This window comes from Danaus plexippus, chromosome 4 (assembly GCF_018135715.1).
Source record: "Danaus plexippus chromosome 4, MEX_DaPlex, whole genome shotgun sequence".
Taxonomy (NCBI): Eukaryota; Metazoa; Arthropoda; class Insecta; order Lepidoptera; family Nymphalidae; genus Danaus; species Danaus plexippus.
The window spans coordinates 1,828,324-1,855,692 of NC_083538.1; the positions used below are offsets into that span (position 1 = coordinate 1,828,324).

The following is a 27,369-nucleotide window of genomic DNA, read 5'->3' on the forward strand; positions in this document are numbered from 1 at the left end:
TTTAATGCATAATTTTTATTCGAAACAATTCGGTACACAAATACACAACACATTTATTTACAAAAATATTAATAGAATACTAATAATACTTACATAATTTTATACACTATTATTTATTTTATTCAAATATAATATTAAATGGAAAAATATTACTTTTCACTATGGTTTTGTTACAACCTCGTTTCATCAAAGATTCACTCATTCCATACTTGAAAAGGTAAGTCACAACTTTGAATATAGACGTATCACTCAATATTGTAAGATATTTAAGCCTGAAGAAGATTCCGGCTTCAAAAATATTTCTTATTAAATAATGTCGATGCTATATATAATGATGATGAATTATTTTTTAAAAACTCAACCCGATTTTATCATGATATTCAGTAAAAATTATTGTAAGATAAGTCTACTTTAAGGAGTAGAACAATCATTTTTTACATAAAGGCAAGCGGACGCAAAATCATTAGAAAAGATCCCTAAATAGGAAGAAATGGGATCGTCACTATCGGAGATTCATTCAAGGCGGTACTGCGATATTATTTGGTATTAATTCTGATTCATCATCAACAGTGTCCGTGTCGCTGTCTTTGTTGACTGGCTCTTCTGGTTCATCCCTGGTGAGCGCTCGGTATTTTTTGGCTATAACCTCCCAATCAACTACATTTTCTATCCTCGTTATATTGCTGAAGCTTAGCTGTGACCCCATAGGACTTAGATGGACCACAGACAGGCGTGTTGAATCTTCAATTAAAAGAATACATATAAAATGAATGAACGTAGATTTTTGTTATTGCTTAGAAAACATTACAGCTACGAATGAGATGAGACAAATTGTAAGTTACAGCCTTTAAAATATAATAAATTCTAATTTGATTCCACTATCGTTACTGAACAAAATATTTTAAAATTAGGTGGTGGTGGTTTGGATTCCTTAAAAAAATATTCTTGGGACAGAGAGACGTCTTAGTTTTATTCTGTTATTAATAAAAAAAGGGTAGAATTTGATACAGCGATCATCTACATATAAATGATCATATTTTTGTTTTATTTACTATGTATAAATATACAGCTATTAAATCATACATGTTGTTTAGTACATAAAATAAACTAAACCCGACGCCTACCAATTCATATAAAAAGTGTACCTTTTGGAACAACCTGTCCTCTTTTGACTTTAGACAACCACTTGGATCCAGCTTTAGAACGAGCACTCATCTGCTCTTGACGCTGCAGACCAATCATATGCACCAGACTTGGACGTTTCTTTTTTGTTATGCGATCCTGGTACAATAATCAATATTTTTTTACAATTCTATTGCTAAATTGAACATAATTTTATTTAGGATATTTTTTATAACATCTCTTGGTCGAAATCATTACGAAATTTCTTTTGTCCCGTCCTTCTCATTGGTTTTTTTACCCACATAATTTTTGCTACCCATATTATTTATTTTAATTAAAGTTTTATATACTTTTTATAACTTACCTTGCATCTATGAATGAGCCACATAAGCCATGTGGTAACAAGATTTAGAGGGGACGGAGCTGTGTTTGTTCGATGCATGTTCCTGATTAATTTGGACAGTCCATACTTCCACTCTATATCTGATTGTGCCTGTGATGTTTCAATTAGTTTAATTCTAAGCTATAACTATACAATAACAATGATAAAATTATATATTAATTAACTTAAGCCATTATAAAATTTCAAATTGTTTTATAAACGGTGTATTTATCTGACGATCATATACGATAGGGAAATCTGTTACAGACTCAAGCTGCTTCTTAACCAACTAATTAAATTAAGTGTCCTAAACTGGTAGGAACTTCTATGTTATATTTATTTCCTTACCACAAGACCGTGAGGTGAGTACTGCGTTAGTATTTAAATTTTATATTTAATTTCAATCAATATTAAAATAAATCACTTTTAACATAACACTCTAAAGCAATTAGGTATATAAATAATAAGTGGAAATAAAAATGAAAAAATATTTAAATTTAGAATTTACTCTATATTAATTATTACAACTATAAATGTTATGCAAATTATTCATATTATATATGATGATTATTTAGTATTAGGTTTAGGTTTTTATTTTCTTAGTTTAAAAGCGTCTTTATGAAGGAATGCATAAAGTCCATTGCAGTCGTATACCTGAATCCTCTGGTAGGTGTCTGACATCATAGCAATAAGTAGATTGATCAAGACGACCACAGAGACCAGCATGTAGATACCGAACACGATTTTGAACAAGTAATTCGTCCAAGCTGGCTGAACATTGCTGTCGTTACGATGTACTCTCGTCTGTTCAGTCGTAGTCTGACCGAATACCGCGAAGAACAGCAGCTCGAAGGAATACACGGGATTCATGGTAACTGTAAACAATTAAGGCGAGAATAGTGTAAAATTACCTGGATGCGCTGGTAAGTATCCGACATCATCGCAATTAGGAGCGTTACGAGGACCACCACGGTCATCAATAAGTAGCCGCCGAAGACAAACTTGAACAGGTTCTGCGTCCACAAGGGCCTTAATCTGGATACGTAGTTGAGGTCTGATATAGTAATCTGGCCGAAAAGGGCGAAGAACATTTTCTCGAACGCCTCGATCGGTGACAACATCGCTAGAAGACAACACGCACATGGACCAAGTTCCGTTTTAACTTAGGGGTAGCTTCATGCAGATATTTCAAATATTCTATTAGTTTTGTTCCGTAGGTAAGTTTTTCAGAATGTGTAGTTTGTTAAAGCATCAATTTACCCCTTATTTTTTATATGCCGTATCAAAGTTTGAATTTACATCTATTTAATCTAGTAACATTTAAGGCAGTGCTGAATTCAAAAAAAAAAAAATTCAGATACGGCATAACTCAAAACAACCACATCTAACTTATCTTCACTAACAGTAATAAAGTGTAGCTTGTGGCTTTTGGGTTGTAGGGGTAGATTGATTTGTGTAAATATGTGAAACAGTTTGTGTTTTGTGTAAAGAATTTATTGAAAAGTTTCCAATAAAACTTTCTATTTATACCTGCATCAATCTACCCCGGGTCCCTCTACACGTGACACTTACAAACAACGAAATAAGGAAAATGCGTGGGCGCAAAACGCCACATCGAGGACGGTCAGCCAAACATGTTGAACGTAAGATACCTCAAGACGCCGGTGAACAATCGCAGGACAAAAGCCAGCCACAACATGCGCAAATCAAACTTGCTCCACTGAATGCGGTGAAGTCGGCCACTCATTCCACTAAAACTAGTCTATACGTATAATGCATTTTCTTCATAATTGTTGATTCTGAAAATATGTGTCATATTTTAGTTAAAGGATTTATTACATTACAATCTGCTGAAAATGCATTAAACATATGTATCTAAAACTAACATTTTATTAAGTCTTTTCTGTTTTTAACGATGAATGTGGTGCTACAATATACAGCAATCACGTGTCATTATGATTCTGACAAACCACGTCTTTTGTGTGATACAAACAAATAAAAATAGACATTTTATTAACGATGATAACATTCTCGATATGATGGCAAACATTCAAACTTGCAAGCGAATAGAATGTAAATCATAATATAAGAAGCACATCGATGTAATGCAATCATCGTAGGATTGACACAGAGTTAGGCATGAATCAAATTCTTATCAACTTTTAGACGTCTATTGCTAACTTAGACTTACGACCAGTTTGTCCCTGTTTTCGTCGGTAGGACTCTACGTTTTGTGAATATGTACTTAGCCACTGAGTATCGACTATTTGTCTTTTTGTTCGAAGGTTCTCTATTGCGTAACAATTAAAAATATCATCTTTTGTTCAGTAAAAAAGACATATTATAGTTAAATAATATTATTAATATTAAAAAACTAATAGAAAGAAGTCCTTACCGTCGGAGAACAGCCTTCTTCTAGCTTGTCTTGCATATTTATTATCTTCAGGTTTGTATAAGTTTCTAAAAGGCTGATTTAGAGCAACGATGTGCATTGAGAATCCGAAGACAAATATTGCTAACACAGCTAAAAACCTTCCTAAATCTTTCATAAGGTCGCCAATAATAATGGCCCATGGGCCGAACAAATGATGGAAAGATAAAAAGTCCAAAATCTGCACACAGGCTAACAGAAAAGATAATGCAAAAAATTGATTCCTACAATACATTAAAGTTGGCCAATACTTAGGTAATACAAATATCCACCCAACGACATGGGTAGCAACACCTATCATACCTAATAATAATACTGCAATTTTTATCCAACCTAACCCAGACTTATCACTTGGATTCGTTAATTCAAAAAGAAGTAGACCACTTAAACATACTAAAAGCATCCATTCATACCATCTCGGTACCAAACTATCCCTAAAAATAGAATTATATATAGGCGTGATAGCCACTAAAGATAACAACACCATAAGATAAATATGTGACGTTAGGTACGACATAAACTTAATGATAGGAATTTTATTATATTTATGTCCTAATGGAAGGGAGAACACCATCCATACTGGAGGGCAAATTATAAATGCGAAAAAAAGGAACATAATTTTGATGCCAGTCCACTTGAGGCTCCCTCGCCAGAGTTCCTGAAATAAAAATCCAATTACGTATTTAAGGTAGGATTTTAGAGGAAATAAGCTATTATAGACGAAGTTACCTATTTTTTACCTGAAGATATCTCTGAACGACTGTGTGTGCGATCACCTCTTTCTGTTCATTTTCTATTAAGACGTCCAAAAATTCTATATTTCTGTTATCTGTAGCAGTAAGTATATGTCCTGCAGAATCGGCACCTGCCGCTAAAGCCAATAACTCCGTAGCCATATTTTCACATTGTTTTCCTGCTGCTATTAGATCTTTAGCGCGCTCCTTTTCCTGTTGCGACATTAAAAAAAAAAGTTAATTTAATTTTATAGATTTCGTCGTGTCTAAATATGTATTGCATACCTTTGTTGATAAATTCACGTATAAGTTTGATAATTTAGCCGCTGTATCAACTGGTGCCGGAGAAACTAGTACGAATTCTTCAATTGGAATATTGTTGTGATTTTTGGAACACACCATTAAATTATAAATGAACCTTTTATCGTCCATCAAAGACTGAGTGTCATGTTCTTTATGTAAAAGGTACTCGAGAACGTCGTTGTGATTCTCAGATGCCGCAAACCATATCGGGGCGTAGTTTAAATTTGTTTCACTTTTTGGGGACGCTCCTGATTCACATAATAATTTTACAACATTTAAATGTCCCGCTTTAGCCGCACAGTGTAAGGGCGTCCATCCATTTTTGTCCGTGGCATTAATTTCCGCCCCTTGTCCAAGTAATACTTCCACCATTTGGTAGTGACCATGAGTGGAAGCTATATGTAAACCGGTTTTGCCATGCCTATCTGTACTTTGAAGCAATTCGGCAGATCGACTTAATAGTAATCCCACTATAGACATATGACCTCCGAAGCATGCTAAATGTAAAGGATTATATCCCTAAAAATATACATGAACATTTTATTTATTTTTAAAATTAATGATTAAACTTCAGATGCTAAACGTACATTTTCGTTTGTAGCTGCATCAACTTGTACTCCAGCAGAGTTAAGCAGCAGGCGAACGACATTTTCATTGCCATTATACGCAGCAAGATGTAATGGGGTAAGGCCAGATTCAGCGCCCAGTATCGGAACTAAAGATACTCCCGTAGGAGCTTCAGACTTAACAGTGCCAGGCACATGTGATAAAAGTTCACGAACAGTTTCTAAAAGTGGAAACAAATATATTTTGGATAGTGAATTACACTTAAGTAAGTACTTAAAATTAAGTATTTGTCTTCAGGTTAACATACCCGCTTGACCATAGTATGCTGCAATATGTAAAGGAGTTAAGCCTAGTTTTTTACTGGATATCCGTAAAGTATTAGTTGAACGCATTACATCTAATACATTGGTATGGCCGTGTTCTGCTGCTAAATGCACAGCAGTAAGACCTGCTTTATTTTCTTCTGTGCATGAAGCACCAGCCCTGACTAGAACTCTAACCACGTCCGCATGGCCTCCTTCTGCTGCTAATTGCAAAGGTGTTGACTCATTAAGCTTATTTCGTGCTGATATCACGCCAGTCCTATCAAATTTCATTAATTCTTCTATTACTTTCACCGATCCCTGAATGGCTGCTATATGTGCACAAGTATTTCCATCTTTTGTGGTTGCCATAACTAAATTAGGGTGTTGTTGGAGAAATAACTGGACAACTTCAGAGAAATTATTTTGTGCAGCGGCATGAATCGGTTTTTGACCTAACTCATCAGTAGCATCAATATTGGCACCAAGTTCTAGTAATAATTTACAGACTTCAATTTGACCGAAGGCTGCTGCTAAATGCAAAGGCGTTTGTTTTTTAAGCGTGAGAACATCTATCATAGCATTGTGATCTCTTATTAAAAACTTCACTAAATGTGCATATCCATTCATGGCTGCCAAGTGAAGTGCTGTTCGTCCATTTCTTGCTTTTGAATTAATAAATGCCTTGTTTGTTAACAAAGCATCACAAACTTGTAGAAATCCTCGTTCAGCAGCTAAATGTAAAGCGGATCTTCCCTCTACATCAAAAACGTCTACTCTGGCGTGGTTTGAAAGTAAAGTATTTACTAGTTCCATGTGACCACGATGACACGCAATAAGTAACGGTGTCCAGCCAATCGAGTTTTGCTTATTAAGAGCTCGGCTAACATCTGTAGCAGACATGTCGGTTATCATTTCTGTCAAAACATCGTTGTTACCCGCAATTGCACAAAAATGAAAGGCAGTTTCGTGATTTTGTCTCGTGTGTAAGGAAACGTCGGCACCATATTCCATTAAGCATTTGACAACCTCTTTATCAGCAGACGGTTTTATGACCTCCTCTTTAGTAATCTGCCCCGCAAAATGTAAAGCGCTTGCTCCATCTTCGTCGACTGCGTCAATGTATGTTGATGATACTTTTTCTCCCTTATGAGATTTTACAAATTCTAGTAAGTGCCGTACTACATCGGGCTTACAACTTCGACATGCCATATGTAGTGGGGTCTCACCGCTCTAAAAATGAAACTTTTTCAATGGTCTATTTCTTGAATTGGATGCACATACAAATCTATAAATCATTTGTAACAAATCATATATAGAAGTTTTAGTTATATAATATTAATAACCTTTGTTTTTCTAAGTGGGTCTCCTCCATCCTCCAACAAAAGTATTAGTGTTGCTAGATTCCCGTATTTTGCTGCAACATGTACCGGTGTCATACCGTCTTCTGTGGCCTTATTCGGACCTGCGCCTGATTTAAGCAGCATCAACGCACATTTATCGCCTAAAACATAAATATAATATTTTACGTTATCAGGTAGCAATTTGGTTTAAGCCTAAATAAGTTAGGCTGAGATGGCTTGTATTAAAATATATAAACCATCGGGTATCCGAGCAGCGATATGTAGTGGCGTTTCTCTTTGCTTGCCACCTCGAATGTGGACGTCGGCACCATAACCTAATAAAGTTTCTACCACCGCCGGCTTGCATGACTCCACCGCTATATGAAGAGCTGTGTAATTATCCTGAAATTACAATAACAAATACGAATTCCGTAATTTATTTATATATCCATAATTACCACAACACTCATATATAAAGCATATTTATAGTAATAAATTCATTTACTTACATTTGTGGTAACGTCTACACTCTCGCCCTTCTGCAGTAACGTGTTAATAATACCCACGTGACCATATCGAGCGGCAGTGTGGATACTTCTTGCACCGTCCTACGAAATTATCTGATGTCACTATATTAAGTAATTAACATAGGGTGGATGCTTACATAACAAGTACAAAAAAAATATTTTTATTTTGTGTATTTCTTTTATTTCATAATAATAACATACCTCAAGAAACTTCTTGCGATACATTTAAACTAAACCTGCCTTGTACCTAATCATGTGTGGCATTGTTTTATTGTTTTCACTTAAAAAACTAGCCGTTTATTTTCTTAGAAACTGACTCATAACACGAACGTCCTTCGTTGTAAGGGAAATGAAATCATGCGTTTGTAAAATAGTAAATTAAATATTCAACTCCGTCATAAAAACCCTAACAGCCAGGATGTTTTAAAAACAGGCTACTTTATAGTTTATTTTCATTTCTTTCCGATTTCATAAAATTTTATTTAATGGAATATTTTTTTTCGAGTTTCCGTCATTTATTTTACATTTAACTCGACTTTTTTCTTACTGAGATAAAATTTCATTTAAAAAGCACGAGTTATGGCTCAAAAATGTAGTTTTATTTTAATATTATTAAAGGTTTATTATTTTTAACAAAGACTACTTTACAATCATACATTTAAGTAAATAACTTGATATATATGTATTTTTATTTCTAACCAAAAAAATATAATCGTAGTTACGATAAAAACTGAATTCTTAGTTTTGGGTTTGTTCAATTTAGACAATTTATTTTATTTCTGGTCTATCAGCTATGTTTGCATTTTGTCCGAAAATGGAATTCTCTGAAATCGTATACATCCAATTACTTAATAAGTCTAATCATTCTATATTAGTTACTTTACCTTATTAGGCATATGTAAATACACTCCTTTTTTAAATAGCATCATAGCACAGTCCGCGTGTCCATTTAATGAGGCGATGTGCATTAAAGTACTGCCATCTTTAGTACGTTCAAAGATAGAGGCTTTAAACTTGTCCGCTAGAAGCTCAATGATCGCTGCGTGACCATTCTCTGCCGCTAAATGCATCGGCGTCCGATCTACGATTATGAAAGTCTTTGAAGACAACCCAAGACATAAAATACTTGTATTTGTATATTGAATCATTTCAGGAATACGATTAAGAGATTTTCTTTCATATTTAACTATTAAAATCTGAGTAAACTTGAAAATTGTATTAAGTTGCTAGAAATAAATTCATGGTTTTAGACAATCTCACCCTCGTTGTCTGCAATGGCTGCATTAGCTCTAACACCATAAAAGTATTTTACTAAAGGCTCGTCTCCTTCCGCAGCTGCTATATGTAGTGCTGTTTGACCAGCTCCATTGACTGCATCGACCGCTGCCCCATAGTCCACGAGAATACGTGACATGTCCACGTCTCGTCTGCGAGCGGAGAGATGCAGTGCCGTGTCACCCGCCGGTGTTGATGCCTGAGTGGAAGGACTTTCTCATTCACAGAATCGTAAATTATTTCATTTTCATAAAAAAAACATACCAAATATATGAGCCATCATAACGACATGCTCAAAATACATTTAAGGCTAGTTCGAAAGATCCAGTTAGACAGGAATTACTCATCCATAATATACAAATATGAAAGTAATTATGATCGAAAAGATGAATGTTTTTATGTGGCCTAACCTTGAGTTGCTCGGCCGTCTGCGCGCTGAGTAGCTCTCTCACCATGCTTTGGTTGCCAGCCTCTACGGCCAGCAGCAGCGGGATTTTTCCCCTCTGGAACACCATGTCGCGAATTAGCTTTTTCCACTCCTTCTGGCGCGCACGCTCTTTATTCAGCTCGATGAAACTAAGCTCAAGCTTTTGAAAGTCCCTAGACTGCAAATTCGCTGGGGGGCTTCGTAAACCTGACCGAAATTGTAAATTTGCGCTACCCGGTGCATCCCTATCATTTTCAGACATAACGTGCTAGCTCTGTAAATTTTGATCCACACTGAAATCCATACGGTGCAGTGTCTATGCACGGACTACTCACGCTAGCTGTGGTCGTTATAACACCGCACGAAGCTTCCGAGCCGTCACAAATAACCAAAGTATCAACTTATGTGCAATCTTCGTGGAGGCTTGAATGTAATATTAAATCGAAAGGGAATTTGTTTTTCGCATGCAATAGCAAAACCATATCAGTTCAATATTGTCGCCTCAATACGTACATCGTCTTCCATAGGAATTAGTCCGCGAGAACAATGGAACCGAGTGCAGACATGTTAAAACTGCCTTTCTCTAGTCATGTCGTAGGGCGGACTGAGACTTATTGTATTAAAATTAGTAATATTGAATTTCAACGTTGACGTTAAAACTAATATTCCGCTACTGATTTGCAATGTAAATTTTGCGTTATGACGTTACTCGGCAGCTAAAGCTCGGCGGATAATTAGCTAGTTTCTATTCGTAGGGGGGTGGCTCGTTTTTGCTGTGTTAGAATGTTGTAAAAACGACAGCCTTGGTATTAAGTAGAAGACTTTTTAATTATAACTTTATGACTGATGTCTTTAACTAGAATACATTAAATATGACGAAGCTTTTTTAGGAATAGTTTATTAGGCCCACTTTTTGTTTACATGTTTTGTTTTGGGGATTCGGTCGCGGATGGCAGTGCCAGGAGGTGGTGTGGAATGTTGCACGCGATCGTCATCAATGCTGCATCGGTTCTATTTACTAGAAATACTATAAACCAATCAAAATCTTAATAAAAGGTAATGTAGGTATCTATTTCTTTGGTTCTACGTAATTCATAAGCAAATTATTAAATTATAACCAAGGTAGATTAATGAAAATTAATATAAACATACGGTTTAAACTTATATTAAAAGGTAATAATTTGAAGACTCTCTTTCAGTCAAGTCATATTACTTTTTCACTTATCTTAAAGTGGTGTGGTGGATAAAGAAAAGTAAGTTATTTTGTTAAGCTGTTACATATTCAAAAGAATTTTAGTCAACCTGTGTAATGCTTTTATTGCATTTTATATGGCATCATTAACCAAATTATATTATTATTTATTAATTTAAGGCCAACGGATTATAAGTGAAAATAAATAAGGAGGAGGGGTAAGGCTTTGTCGAAATCTCCAGCCAAGAGATAGAGACCGGTCGTGCTTCTTGTTATCGTCTGGGAAAAGTTTGTGGAGGGATTATATCATGTTATTCTTGCACACACTTTCGTTTACTTACTCCATCAGTTTTTAGCCGGATGTCTTTCCCAGCCGCTGTTAATAGAGCACGTAGAATACTTGTAGCGGTTCCGGTCTGTCTGCTGGCTACTAAATGCACTGCTGTTTGTTGGCGACTCTATCAAGAGAAAGAATTAATGTAATAAATTATAAGTATTCAATAAACTGATCCATTATTTGTATATTACTTACTCCTCCAGTGGCAAAGGGATCGACACCCCTCTTTGATAGTAAAAGTTTGACAATATCCTCTCTGGAGTACATGGCTGATATGTGAAGAACATTGTAGTTGTCCTGTTGACGAAAACTCATTTGTTATAATGTCGATTAATGAGCGTTTGTAATGAATGCATCAATACAGAAGAGTCCATTTTCGATCATAATGGAATTTTAGATATCAAATAATACACACTATTAAAATAAATCAATTATAATATGGCGGCCAAGTTTTAGTTCACCTATCGCATATCGCATTACAATGGCCCGCGGAGTAGGGTTAAAGTGAAATGCGTCCGCAGTCAGTTACTGCTATTGGGAGGTGAATATATCTCGTATCGTCTGAAATTATTCGTCACTTCATTTTCAGGTATTTTTGCACAATATCCGAGATTATTTTCTATTTCCATGAGTGATAAAAGTAAATATGCACTAAGTTTTTAAACCGTGTCTATAATTCAAAGGATAATATTTTTTTTGTACTCTTATGCATTCAGTCATTCATCATCAGCCTATTGGAGCTCAATGCTGAACAAAGGCCTGAATTCATGAAGAAGGTTAGAGCACGAATCACCATGCTTTCCCCACCATATTTTCCGTCACCGCCTGTCAGTGGTATACAAGTACGCTTAGAAAATACTTATAACTCGGAAAAATTACATGTTACTTGCCAGATTTCGAATCCGCGCCCTCAAGCACGAGGGGCGGGCCTTTACCTCCAGGCCACCACGATTTCATACGTATATTAAAATAAAATTTGGAGTTAGACATCTCGTCATATATGCGTCATTAATCTTAATTTATATATATCATTAAAGCATTTATTTAAGATACCAAATATTAAATTCAATACCTACGAACATGGAACTGGAAACGCTTATTTCACTTCAGGTTATACTATTTCTGTAATTGACATCTATCTTTATATACTTAGTTTCTAAAGGATATTTTCCTTATATTTTCCAGACTATTGACCCAATATTTATTTCATAAAAATTACATCCAAGTACATCCTGTTTATAGCATTACATTTTGACCTATTTTATATATTAATATGTTTTACTTTCGTCACTGTCAGTGAAAGCTACTGAATTTTAACCCTTTAAGTAATACTTAAAGTATTTTAATGATTAATAATTATGGTTTGGACTGAACTCATAGTATGAATCATAAATCTCACTTTTTTTTCTTCATACAGAACATTTAATAAAACTAAATGTTTTGAAGACAGAACAAAATGAACACAATATTTCTTTAACGAAACCAAAACTTTTTCGTAAAGGAACTAGATTATAAAGAAATAATTTCTTAAAAACATTACAAAACCAAATTTATTTTACAAATTCATTGAGAAATAACGAATGACTGTTAAGTATTACCATTTAGACTCAAATAATTCTTGAACAGGATTTTATAAACAGCTTTGTGTAAAAAATACACATCGTGGATTTAAAAAGAACCTCTCGTTACACTGATTTATGATTTCAAAGATCAATACAATCTACAATAATCATCATATATCTACTGTTCGTTATACTATGTCACTATACTATTGGTCACTTACAATATTAACTATAGGATTATAATATACGTGAGATTGATAGCATTTAATAACAAAAGGCTATCAACATTCACTTCATTCCCCTCATTCCAAACCCCTCAATTATCCCCTTTCATATCATAATTAACTCTGTATACCGTTCAGCGAATACGCGTTGAGAACGTATGCAATTTCCTCGTTGTCACGCAATTTAACGCAGGCATAGCCTTTTCTAGTCTCAAGATTGACTTAAATCAAAAGTTAGCGTGAGCTTAATTTGCAACACAAATGAACTTTACAAATATAGATCGTAAGCATGTTAGATTTTGCTTACCTATAACTTTATAAGTAACATTGGAATGTTCCAATTTAAAAACTTCTTAATTCTAATTCTATCTATTGTATAGTAGTCTTTATTTCTTTATAATAATGTGTCAGGTTAGGTAAAGGATTTATGTGGTTCGCCATAAAAGGTGTCTGTTATTAATTGCATTGCAAATGAAGTGGGACAAAAACGAATATGACCACGCTATTAAATACAACATTTAATCCTTCCTCAATATAAATGCGTAAGGCGAAATCAGTTTCGTTTTTTTGTTGTAATAAACCTAATTATGTTTGTAATGAATATTATATTGACCTGGATAAGGTCAAAGGTCGAATATAGGTTTCGAGGTACGTAAAATCTAACAAAAACAAGACGGTTCTATATGGCATTATATAGTTTATTTGTCAATAGACAGTGTATTAATTGAATTATTAGTATATTAATTTATTTTTATTAACTTAATTTGTGATTAAAGAGTTGAGTTCTATGTGATTTGGTTTATTTATGTAATAATTTTAGTAATAATCTCTTCATTACGCAGTGGTTCCTTGGTAACTGATCAGCTACATCTCTAGTTTGAGATCTTTACTATGTGAATTCGGTATTAATATTGAAGAAATTTATCTATTAAGCTTTGGTAAGTAGTAGTAGTAAGTGGTAAGTAACTGGTAAGTAGTAGTAGTAGTAGTGGTCTACATCACATAGTTAACTACAACTATAAAGTTTAAATGCTCTGGTGAGTTTAAAAATTCTACACTGAAAATATAGTAACATTTAAATCGTATCTTCTATAGAGTATCTCTTTTAAATTTATAATCCACGCAGTTACTAATTTTTAAGTTACATTTGAGATTTTGAACGAATAAATTAATTTTTTTCCATGACTAACTTTAACGTGTGCTGCATGTAAGTTATTGCCGACGTACTAGCGGGTCTTATCTATGGCTTGACTATTAATTGTAAGGTCACAACAGTAGCCAGCCGTGACCGTTACAATTATAAATAGCCTCCCAGCGTCTGATATGATCGGGTTACGTTTGCTAATGTTCTGCCCTAAATCTGTATAGTAATTTTATTTATACTTGCTTCGAAGCACATTTTGATTGCCATTATTAAGCTCATGTGCTACTCTGTATTTGTTGTATTAATTTTTTTTACAACTTCAATATTCTTTTCATTTTCTAGGACGTTTGTGAGAGTTATTTATGATGTAAACTATGTTATTCCATTTTCAAATAAATTTACATCGTATTATTTTTTTAAGATGATTAAAATATTGATTATTATTATGAGGAAAGTATGTCAAAAGCATTAATATATTTTTTTAAGTATTTTCATTTTGGTATTTGCACTTGAATCGCAACTTATAAGGCTGAAACACAAAGTATTTTGAGTTTCAAAACTGTCACTTGAAAAACATGTTTATAGAAAATTACACAATAACAATAATTTTTGTTTTGATAGCAAGGCTTTAAAACATAGTAATAGGTTTGGAAATATATAAAGAGATTTATTTTTATTTTGAGAACTGTTAGAAAAATTACATTATACAAGGGTTTGCTATAATGATTTGCTTAATAAATTCTATAAAACGAAAGGTAAACTTTTGTTTTAGACGTATACGTCAGTTTTGAAGCATAAATATAATGTATTTAAATATGAGTGAAGAAACAAAACTAAATAAAATTCATGATAATTACTCGATGTAAATAAACACTCACATTATTTCTCGCTCCGACATCAGATCCAAGCTCTATAAGCCTTTCCACGAAGGAAGTTCTGTTGTCCTTGACAGCATACATGAGAGGTGTCATGCCGGTTGTCTGAAAAAAACATATTAATCAATATATCTTTTACTAACTGTTAGAATCGGTGAGAGTAAATAATATCTCGTCTGCCCGTGATCACGGTTGCTGTAATGGAACCGAAAAATCGGGATTATGTTGTTACAGAATAATAAAAAACGCATAATATACGAATATAGTTTCAAATAAATGAATAAAAATATAATCTATTTGTTTATTTTCTTTAATAAGTTAGTACGAAATACTCTGTTGTGTATTACATAGTTAAAATCCAATATCTGTTTAGCCACATTAATCTGTTAGTTTAACTTTTATTTCGCTAATGTCTTAGTAATTTTATTTCAAAATGCAAATTATGCTCTGCATAGTAGAAATCCACGAGACTATTTTGTCTAGACAAAAGCATTCATAAATATCATTTGTGCATTTTAATATATATGGAAAAATCATTTCAGTTGTAAAAATAACAAGTAATAAATCAATAAAAAAAATGTGCATCATATCTACGAGGCATTTCTTTAAAACTTAATAAATAACTCAGCTTTTTCTAAAACTAAATACTGTGAAACAAGTACTGGCTTACGACGTACATAATGAGATTGATAATACTTTGTATTATAACAATATAAACATGCTGTGTAGATACATGCCCATAAAGTAACATTTGTTGATCTCGATACCTTTATTTATTTTAATTACTAATTTATTGCGTCATTTCCGTTTTTCATAATATATCTGACCAACTTGCAGGTAAGTTACCTTATGAAAAATTACATACTGCCCTACAAGGACATTGGAAACTCGGAAAAGTTGTCAGCGAGCTACAATCGCTGGATCTTAGATAAAGTGACAGTTTATTTCGCTTTCTATATCACTTGACTTTCCCTGTTTGATTCCTGTTTGAGAAACATGGAAAAGATAATTTGAAAAAAGAACAAAACTGTTTTATCCTAATAGGTTAGCATTTGTTTCTCATATATGTATAAATAAATTATATAAATAATTTATTTAAGAGAAAGTATACCTCAGTTTATCTACATAAAATATATCAAAACTTATTATTTATTTCCTTACTCTTCAATTTAAATAACACTTTAAAAAAAATAACAACCGCAGTGCAAATTATATTTCATGTTGGTAAATTGCTACTTAAAATTTGCGGATTCCGTGATGGTAATTACAGAGCTTTTTGAGTATTCTGCTTTGTTTAGCACTTTTAATAATATCTGCTTAGCATTACTTAGGCAGTGCGCAGCTGAATTACTATTAAGTTTTATTTTATGTATTGAAATTACAGGTTCTTGATTTCGCCTTACTTTCTTTACGTATATTTGCATATTTTTTGTAGATAGTAAAAAGGTTACCTTTATTAAAGTTCATATTCACTTTATTATCGTTTCAACTTAAGGAAAACTCGAATATTCTTACATGTTTTAAACTAACTAATATAATAATAAAAAAAATGAAACCTTTTTACGTCGTACGTTTATATTGACGATTATTATTTTTCATTATTATAAAGTTTCCATGCAAGGTTTACAGTATACGAGTATAATTTAGCATATTATCGTCCAAGCCGTGTAAATTAATTTGTCCAGACATATAAGTTTATTTAATTATTTAATTTTAATTTAATCTTAATTTTAATTTTAATCCGTGTTCTCGATTCTATTAAAAAAAGGATCAATATTTGCATATGGGAACATACCAACATTATCCTGGTTCTTACCAGGTTCAAAGAAACAGAACATGTAATTAAAATCATATTATTCAAGGAAATGTATGTTTATTAAACTTTTTTAAACTTATGTTGTTTTAAAACTATTATAATAATTGCAGCTCTTGTAATTGTTGTAGCTATGCATGTGCTTTAAATATTTATTAAATGTGAACAATTGAAAAAGCTTGAGAATTCAGAGCTAATTCGTTCTTCTTGTGATTGACCTGGTTTGCAAAACATGGAAATGCAGAAATTTTTAACTAAAGCTATTTTTAAACCTGTATTATAAATGCCTAATTATGTGTAACTATACGTGTAGTTCCCGACTCATTGGATTCATTTTAATCTTAATATTAACACTGTATTAAATCTTTTTGAATAAATAACTAAATATGGCTTTTGATAATGAAAAAAATATTATCAAAAACAATATATCTTCTATATATTTTTTTGTGTGAGTAACTTTTAATATTTTAACTATCGAATAAAAAGTTTTAATATACTTTCTACAAGGAACGAAATCTAATTACTTGATTATAGTCCGTTCTAAGAATTAATCAAATGGAGTTTCGAATATTATTTGCAAACGGAATATATGTTTTTTTTTGTGCGCCTGTAACTTTTAATATTTTAACGATCGAATAAAAAGTTTTAATATACTTTCTGGAAGGAAGGAAATCTAATTCCTTGATTATAGTCCGTTCTAAGAACTAATGAAATGGAGTTTCGCTGAATATTATTTGCAAACGGAACATAACAATGACTGTTTTGTTGCTTTCGCTGGCTTTAATGTTATGAATAAGCAATAAATAGTAACACTAACACATTTAGAAGCTTTTAGTTATAAAAAACTTGTAGTCGTTATAACTTTGAGCTGAAATTCTTTAAAACTCTCAACCGACAACCAGACTGCTCATTTGAAGTGAAATATATTTAGCAAAAGAAATTTAAGCTACTAAATTATTACAAAAGCTACACTGTAATACAAAGTTTGAGATAATTCGTGATATCCACTAATATATGAACTCGTAATTTTTTGTACATATAAATTAAATTCATTGTATAATAAATAAAATAATCTTACAATTCTTATATCTATACTAATATTATAAAGCTTTAGAGTTTGTTTGTTTGAACCCTCTAATCTCAGAACGACTAGTCCGATTTCAAAAATTCTTTTGGTGTGGCATAGTCATTTCATTTTCATTTAAAAAAAATTGAGATCCGTAATAAAATTGCTATTTTGTAAACCTATTTATGAGTGCGGCGCAAAAACTATTGACAATATAACAAAATAATGTACTACTCGTCCCATTAAGATATTAAAAAATGTCCACAAGAGCTAACCAATTCTAACTATCATAGTATAATCACAATATCCGTTTTTGTGTTCAAAAATTTTTTAAACCTTCTGAAGAAGTAAATTAAGTAAAATGTGTATCCTTGTAATAATCCGTATCCAAATGAAGTATTAGGTTGTCAAGGCCATTTATTTAGCAGTAAAATACTTTTTGTTTCATCCCAATTGGGCATTTCGTTTCGAAGTTATAGCGTATATTATAAGACTTAGAATTGGTACATAATAATGAATTATTTGACAAAGATTTTAATCGACATAAAATACCTAATGTTAATCTTTAGTATTTGCATTATGAACAAAAATGACATTGTAATCATGAAATCACTTAATTCCAATTAAGATCTTAGAATAGTATCCCCCCCCCCACTAATAATATAAATGCGAAAGTAATTTTGTCTATCTATCTGTTACGTTTTCACACCTAAACCGCTGAAGCGATTTTGATGGATTTTGGTATAGAAATAAATGGAACCCTGGTAAAAGACATAGACCAAATCACATCCCGAATCTCGGTCCTGATCCCGGTATCGATTCTAAAACCACGCGGATGGAACCATGAAGTGCACTTCGGGTACAGTGGCAGTAGTGGCAGAGAACATTTCCGATGTTCTCGCAGACGGAGTCGCTGACAAAAGCTAGTACAAAATATTTTTATACAAGTCTTTACAACGTTAAGCCATTTATGCTATTTGTTTAATGCTTATTTTAAATGAGTCTTGTGTCTAGAGTATTTATTTCCCTGACATAGTCTATGACAGAACCAATGGACATATTATGGCTTACTAAAAAGGATATTTGGAAAAGCACATTACAAGTACACTATCCACCTCTAGACCAACTCATTAAAATAAGTGCAGCCGTTTCGTCCTGAACATAGAACTAATGATAAAAAAAACTACTTTGCAATTTATATTTAAAAAAAAATCACGAGTTCACCACAGATTAAGGCTATATTTTTTTTTCGTATGTTAATAAAAATAATCCACTGAATTCAAATTGAAAACGAAAATTGTATTAAATTTGAGTTTCAACTCAAAATACCGTTCATGTTAAATATTTATATTTAAAAAATCTCTTTCAATTACCGTTATGTTTTAATACTATTCTAATTTTGTTGTATCATCGCCTTTTTAATAAATCTGTAAATTGCAATATCCGTTAGTAAAGCTTTTACCGAAATTAATACGCGGCTGAACAAAGAGCCGCTATCTCATTACCGGTTCGTTGGTATCGATGACGTTTTAATATTTCTTTGTATAGAACATAATGTAAAAAATAAAAACTAGAACATAAGCCGAGTTACAATGACACGAAACCTTCCATGCATTCCATGGATTCACCGTGCGGATGAAGGGTCCATCCAAGAAAATGCATATATTTCAAACTTTGGTTACGATAACGAACTTGTTCTATTCCTTATTATAGAGTATAGACTCAAGACACCAAGACACACCCAAGACCCACCCAAAAGGGTGGTTCTCAATCGTATAAATAGGAAATATATATATAGGAAAACTTAAGTGTTGCTTCTACTCTTTAAGTACCATCATTATGGAGTATTTAAAATATATTGAAATTGTCTTTGTAATACTGTCATAGGTTAATAAAATTTACACCCACGAGGTTGAAATTTGGTTATATCCAGTTCAACAATAATTTCATAAATAAAACTATTTCATGTTCCCCCTAAAATAAGATAACGGATGATATACGAGTATCTTTAACAATTGCAATTAATTTTTCAAATATTAGACCCTAAGATTTTACCTCCCGTTTACAAATCCACAAACTTTCTGCCAATCCATTGATAATATGATTAAATAGCCATAATATAATCTGTTCTTTAATATTAAAGATGTTCAAATTGCCATTTATAATCTTATTTGCAACATAGTATATTATAAATCACTTCTAGATTTCGTGATAGTATTACATTTCACTGTAACGTCAGTAATTAAATACCATAACCTATTTGTTCATGTCACACAGACTATGAATAATTCATACGTTAGTCGTACAACGAATACTTGTGATATTTAACCTCTTAAGAGTGGTGGCAGATTGTGCTAAATTTTTAAATTCCTAATTGTTTTTACACCGTTTAATTTTTTGTACAAAAAAGAGATGGAAAGAGAATTAAGAAATATTCTCCTAACGTCCAGCATGGTAACAACATTTGTTTTATAGTCCATTTAAAGCCAAATGCTATAAATGAGCCGCAGATTTTGGAAACGTAGATTGATGACTTCTTATTTTTAATTAATGAAAAAAATGTATTAAACTTCTACAGATGTAACCGATTTTTAATCAAATACAACACAATTTCATCGCACCAAAACCGATACGGTCATATGCGGTTTAATGAGTTCACCTTCTTTGGAGGAGATTAAAATCTTTCTTTTGTGTCTCTACATTTCTAAAATAAAAGAACACTCATTCTTAAAAAAACTTATATAGTTGCAATATTGCTTAGAAAATATTAATTATTAATTTCGGAAAACTTGTTAAATATGCGTTTTAGTAATTGTAGTGGGAAAATTTCAAAAATCTGACTATAAAGGTTCATGAGATCCAATGACACCGCAGTCTCAGTTATAGAGTCCCGTTATATGCTTTAATTTCAAACCCTAAAACAAGTAGTGATAGGAACAAAGAGGTAGAACCTGACTACAGCTACAATTTTATTTACCGATTTTTTTAATTGCTAGACATACAAGATAGCAGAATAATTATAATTGAAAACATTTAATAAAGATTATAAAGATATGTTTTCTATATGTATCTAATTATAGAGTTATAATTGATAGCTCTCAGATAGTAGATGTATCAAATGATTAAGGCATTAAACTAAAACAATCAGACAGCTAAGAAAATCACGAGGATTGTTAATTTAAAGCAAGGTCGAAAATCTTACATCGATTGAACCTGCCGCACGCAAAACTCCTCGCCCTTGACACACTAGTGGTCAAGCTGTGGATAACCGAAAATTATGTAGGCCAAGCAAAAATAATGCTCCGAAACGGAAAGTGCGTTACTACTTCACGGACGTTGGCTGCTCTTTCTGAACCTTGGATTAATCACTATAACCTTGGACGAATGGACTAAGTTTGTACGATTTGAGATTATACGAAATAGAAGTGTTAATCTCGTTGCCATTATTATAATATATAAATTCTAATTGAACATTATTTTTTTTTGGACAGGTAGACTGCTCTATTTTCTGATATATGTAGCAGATCTTTTTTAAAAAGTTGCGATCGTGAAGCTAGGGACCATGGCTAGAAAAAGTGATTTCGGTTGAAATTGTATCTTGTTTAAAAAACATGGACTTTTTAAAAATTGTTTAAAATTATATTTAAAATTATAATCCATAAAAATATTGAAAACAACTGAATAATTATATATTTTTTCTTTTGGAATATAAAATTTTATATCGAGGTTTAATATTTCCATGAAATTTAATTTGCTACAGGAAACATTCAAAAATTTTACTGCAGGGAACTGAAAAAATGTTTTCCTTAAAACCAAGAAACATGTATTTTAAACTTAATTAAAATTTATTAATATCAGGAGACATTTAGAATTACAATTCATATAGATCGCATGCTAGGCTCGCCAACAGCTTTAACTCAAAAAAACTTATCCAATCGCTTGTTTTATTATAAGGAATCTATTTTAACTATAATTCTATTTCTCAGCCACACTAAAATAAAACTCTAGACGAGTAAATTACATTTTGACTGTTAAACCTAAAAATTATTATAATTTGAAAAAGGTATATCGTTCAGGTTATAAAACAGGGCGTTTAACTTGTTATTATAAACAAGCTTATCGCTAGAGAAAGCGTCGTATTTTTCGCAACGTGAATACAAAGGGATCCAACTCCTCGCTGCCGTCATGTAGATAAAGTTTTTCCACCACATTTATACGGAAGTCAGAGAAAGACGTCACACGCACGAGTTTACCTCAAACGACATTAATTACGTTTAAAATAGAAATGTATATGGGACACGAGTTACATTAGCATTTGAAAGAAACACGTTTTTTTCTTTCAATAAATACCCTAGAAGGCTTCTATGCATTTCTTTAAAATTATGTTTTACTTTATAAATGAATTAAGATCGGACTACATATCTATATTACTCTTTTCATAGGATTTATTTAATAGTACTACAATATAAAATCAATGATCTTGTATCAAAACGTATTAATTATTGAATTTACAAAGACTATATATTTAATACTAGTTTAATAGTTCCAAAGAAAACACTACTTGGTCTTGCGCTGTCTGATGCGTTCTGTCTCGATTTACAGAAATCTTTTGTCTCCTTGAAATATACCATATAATTCAAAAATGTATTAACATTTACTAGGAGTATCGTGTAATAACATTTGTCGAACATTTTCCGAACCCCAAAACTTTCTTAGAACAAAAACTAGTTATGTGCTACATAAAGAAGTGTATATATAATTTCCTGTACTTTTTGAGAATAAGCAGACACATACTTCACATTCAAACATAAGAATATATTTTTATAATAGGATTTACATTTTTTTAAGAAATTTCAAATGTCTGGTGAACCTAAAGAATTAATATGATTTGATACCTTCTTTATTTTGATGGTTATTTTGTTGCGTTACTTTTTACATTCTATCAAACATGTAATTTACAGATAAATATTTATAAAATTTATTCAATATATGTAATGATAATAAAAATATCCTATATAATACTTAACTCTTTACATTTTTAGTATATGAATCTGGTTTTGATCATTGGTTTGTTTGCGGTTTACGTCATAAAATCTTAGACATATATTTTTATAGGCATTAATGTAGCAAACTAAAAGGAGAAAAACTTCATCAACTTTTTTACCTTTCACGGTACGCAAACCTACTTCATATCTATCTAGTAGATGTGAGAAATGTAGAACAAGCGTAATGAAAGCAGATTTTCAAATCACTAATACTTTAATCTAATTCTTAGCTTTTTATAGTAAAATGGTTCAATTGCAAAAAATATTAAATAGCAATATTTAGCTGACAGTTTCAAACGTCATATAATTACTAATATGCATTGAGAAATATGAATTGTTAAGAAAGATCCGTTATTACTAGAGATAAAATAAAATTAACAAATTTTTTTTTTAAGACCGCAAAAAATTCGAGGTGGATTTGCATTTATCGGAACCTAAACGAGCTGTGTTATAAAATATTCACCCTTTACTAACTGCATACCTTCATTTTATGTACAACCTTACTGACGTTAGCGTCTGACACACTTACCTCACGCCATCAATACAGACGCTAAAGATTTGTTTCTAATTGAGCCCTTGTAACAAACGGCTGTAAATCATAAGGCTACGGAGTCGTAAAACTAATGTGGACCAGAAATAGCACATAAAGAAACAAAACTTGATTACAATACGGATTATTAAAAAAAATCTACTTCTTTTATGAAATAATGACCTATATTTATAAATATCAGTTTCAGAAAGATAACTAAAAGCTAGAATTTTATATTTATATTAAAATAAAAGATCATTTTATTAAAATAACTACTGTCTTATCAACAACTAAAGCTGGCCAAATGTTAAACCCAAAAGAAGTTTTTATCAATAGGATGTAAAAATTATAAAAAGTGGATGTACTTTGAGATAAGTTTTCAAACTAAGACTAAGAATAAAAATAAGTCTTACTGAGGAAAAGACGTGTAAAGTGAATTTGGTTTTCTATAGTCATCAAGGAACTTAAGTTTTAAACTTCCGACGAAAAACGGAGATGTTATAAGTCGATATTTGTGTGCGTGTGTGTCTGTCCGTGGCATTACAATTCTCAAACGCATCAAAAGGTAAGTATTTTATTTGAAAGCCAGTTTCTAGTTTTGATTATTAGCTATGTTTGGTTAATATCGGCCCAGCATTTCAATAGTATCATCGCCTTCCCAAAATCATGTGAGGCACATTTGGCACCAATACTATAATAATGCCTCAATAGCACCAGTACAATTGTTAAATTACAATTCATTAGTGAGAGTTGCATCATTAAATGTTGATTATAACACCAAAAAAGTCTTAGCTTGAGCTTCATACCTTAAAAAAGTCCTACAAATCCCAAAGGTTTATAGTTCGTAACATCTCATACGTTTGATTAAATTTAACAAAGTATGGATATGGTAATGAGAACATTATTCAAATAACTACAGGTATGAAGGGTCCTACATCATGATGAATCAACGTTCTTACTCACCCTGAATTTGAATTACATTTTGTATAAAAGTTGCGTTGCGGTAATTTTATGTACGAAGTTTCACTATAATGAAAGATTACTGAAAAATTACGCTATGTGAGTCACAGAAGTAAATAACTGCAAAATGTTGTGCTTGGAAATCATTCTTGAAATATCCATGACATTATTATATAAAGCAAAAAAATACGCATATAAATAAATTCAAAACAAAAAGGACATTGAAATAATTGGGTCATATAAGCAGTATCAGTGTACGTTGCGCCAGCGTATCCTACCAGATAACAGACGCCGACGAGGACTTTGGACTAAATATACGACGTTTTGAATAGGAAGGTACTTTTAGTTTCAGGGGTATATTCAAAAAATAATGATTCTAATATTGGAAAAATTTTTAAAGTTGATCTCGTCTGAAGTCACCTGAACTTACTGAATGTTCGGATACGTCTCTTCATCTGAGATATCTGACTTTAGTTTTATTATTTCATGCCTATAATTTATACGTATATAATTTAAAACATGGACCATTTTCATATTCGCAGATTGCTCACCGATTTAAAATATAAAGAAAACCATGTAACGCGAATAAAATAGTATATTTAGTTGGCAGTTATATATAATGATATGTAAAATAGATTTTGATATCAAAAAATTCGTAAAAAAATTAACATCAAAACAAATCATACATGGCAATCGTCATCGATCTAGCTGAACGGTAAAAAGTTTTGGAAGATGTTTCGAGCAGCACGCGATGGTTGCCAGGCTATCGAACATACAGCAACCCCACTGAGATTTACGAATTTTTGGGAACGATAACGTTTTTAACAAGACATAAAAAACGATCAAATCAATAGCTATTTAACTACCGCTTCCCACAAATTGATCAAATCGGACATTAACACTTATTATACCAAGACAATGAATAAAGATATTTCTTAATTGTATCAAATTTGAAATTAAACAAAAGTTGTGTCCTGATATTTAAGTATCGACGTAATTGATTTTTTGATTTAATAATCTCTGAAATTTAATTACATATCAGTAATAATTTATTAGCCATTACTTAAATATTTTATAATTACTTATTTAAATAAGGAATAACAAAGTTTGGTCTGTCTTGTTAATAAATAGAAAAACTTTGTAACAAAAACAGCAGATTAAAAACCAAGAGACTAAGAAAAGTGAAAGCTGTTATATAATAAATAGTCTCTAAATAAAATTCTTCCTGTTTTAAAACATTTAAAACTAGTAAAGAAATATTTCTTATTTATTTCCTTTCATAGTCCGCATATATATGAATAAAAGTATTTACTTTTATTAACTTGTTTGTTAGTAAAACTATGTGCACATGACTATTTTGTCTGTGATGACTGGAACATTATCCACCAGTCATCACAGCTAAAATAATAAAAATAACGCCCCAGCGATCTTGCACGACGAGGGGAAAAGCTATTTGAGATGAAAAAAAAAATTAAATAGTTATACTGTATTATTTGATATGACAAAGTTAAGTTGGGTTAAAAGAACCAACTAAACTATTGTATATATAAAAATATATTGCCATCGTACTCCAAGTACCTCTAGAAACAGATATTCTGTAAAAAATATATATATTTTTTTAAATAATTTAAGGATAATTTTATATCGATTCATCGTCTAATATATCTATGCTAATAAAATTTATGTTGGTTTTCTGCGAAAGTTTCATAAAATTGCAAGATTTTCAAAACAAGTTCTACATTTTCAAAATTAGTTTTTTTTTTTTACTAAATAAGGTTACAGATTCTTATAAGCAATCAGTCATGTATTACTTTGACCTTGTTACAAACGTTATTTTATAATTGTTGTGGGCTAAGGTCAACCGATAATTTATAAAGTAACTATACTTAACATTTGCAACGTTATAATCACCCATTTATTTTGTTACAGACTTTTCTTACAGATTTCAGTATACATATTCAGTATATATACATAATATAATACAGTTTATGTATTATATGCCTTTGTGTACTTCATAGAATTATATTTGAATCACTAGTTTTAATGTTTTATGTAGTTTTTAAACCGCAAAATATGTTTATCGCTTATTATTATGGCTATATATTCAGCTCTGTGATGATATCAAAGCTTTTAGTATTATCTGACGCTATATTTATCTTGATAAGTAATTCGATTCGCATTACTTAAGCGAAATTATAAAGTATATCATCTCATAAAAATATATATTTTAACCCAATAAAAAATCTGCTTATAGCCGATTATAATAATAATACCAAATTAACCAACACGTAGGTAGTTATATGTGCATTTATTCCTTTGATTATGTTCTTAACATTAAAAACATTTCTAGCCAATAATTAAATTAAAATTTTAATTTAAAAAATTAAACGAAAAAACTCATCGACATGAACAGCTACAGCATTTGAATCTGTAAAGCAACCTTCGGTATATGAAAAGCAATTAAAATGTTAGTTCTGTCTTCTTATAAAAATTAAAATTTAAGCAATTATTATATTTGTTTTATAAATTTTAATCCTAAAAAATAGCAACTAAGAAAAAATGATTAACCTTTTTAACATTATCACATTTACATGCAACACTGTAACAGATGTGTCTCAAGTCTTTCTATAAAAAAATGTCTAAGCAGTAGCAACCTATAAAAGTGGGCAAATTTCAGAAAGCATGTTTCTGTTATAATAACTCGTAGTTCTTTAAGGATTTATCGTGAACACAATTCTTATAACTTTTTCTTTAAGATATGACTATACTAGACAGGACAAGATGACGCCTTAATTTCAAATGTTACCGGATCAATGATGCCGGCCATGGGAACTGATACTGTGTCTTCCCCACCCGCTGCCACCAGCTTCTCCAACGCTTTAAGAGTTTGCTCGACGGCTGGCCATTCAGACTTCTGAGCCAACACCAATATCTTTGCAGCAACCTCCCGCATGTTAATCCCAGCGCTCGGAGGCTTTGGCACATCCACCATCCCATTCCCTTCCTTAGCCTCCTTCTTGTCTCCATTGTTGGAAGATGTCTCATCTTTCTCCTCAGCTTTCGGCGCTATTTTATCCTCATCCGGGACCTTTTTTGGGGGCCCCTTCCCGCCCTTTTTGCCGCCCGGGGCCTGAGACATTCTTACACTACAAAATCACTAAACACTGCATAGTTTCGCGTGACCATAGTGGTCCGGCTAGCGATGTAGA

At 31.9% G+C, this 27,369-nt stretch overlaps 1 protein-coding gene across 2 annotated transcripts; it reads right to left on the reverse strand.

Annotated features, from left to right (window-relative positions):
• LOC116768788 (serine/threonine-protein phosphatase 6 regulatory ankyrin repeat subunit B) lies at positions 1-27,369 on the reverse strand. 2 transcript variants are annotated; one of them, XM_061527030.1, is made up of 20 exons: positions 26,967-27,369; positions 14,751-14,852; positions 11,138-11,239; positions 10,947-11,063; positions 9,397-9,489; positions 8,972-9,185; positions 8,596-8,792; positions 7,694-7,792; positions 7,442-7,586; positions 7,188-7,345; positions 5,847-7,074; positions 5,560-5,759; positions 4,955-5,491; positions 4,676-4,882; positions 3,900-4,593; positions 3,696-3,794; positions 2,416-2,627; positions 1,487-1,615; positions 1,146-1,281; positions 1-741 (listed from the first exon to the last, which is right to left on the reverse strand). In XM_061527030.1, the coding sequence occupies exons 1-20, from the start codon at positions 27,297-27,299 to the stop codon at positions 518-520; spliced, it is 5,226 nt and encodes a 1,741-aa protein (XP_061383014.1). In that variant the 5' UTR covers positions 27,300-27,369; the 3' UTR covers positions 1-517. The 2 variants fall into 2 exon arrangements, with proteins under 2 accessions (XP_061383014.1, XP_061383010.1); XM_061527026.1 differs by lacking the exons at positions 2,416-2,627; positions 3,696-3,794 and adding an exon at positions 2,159-2,379.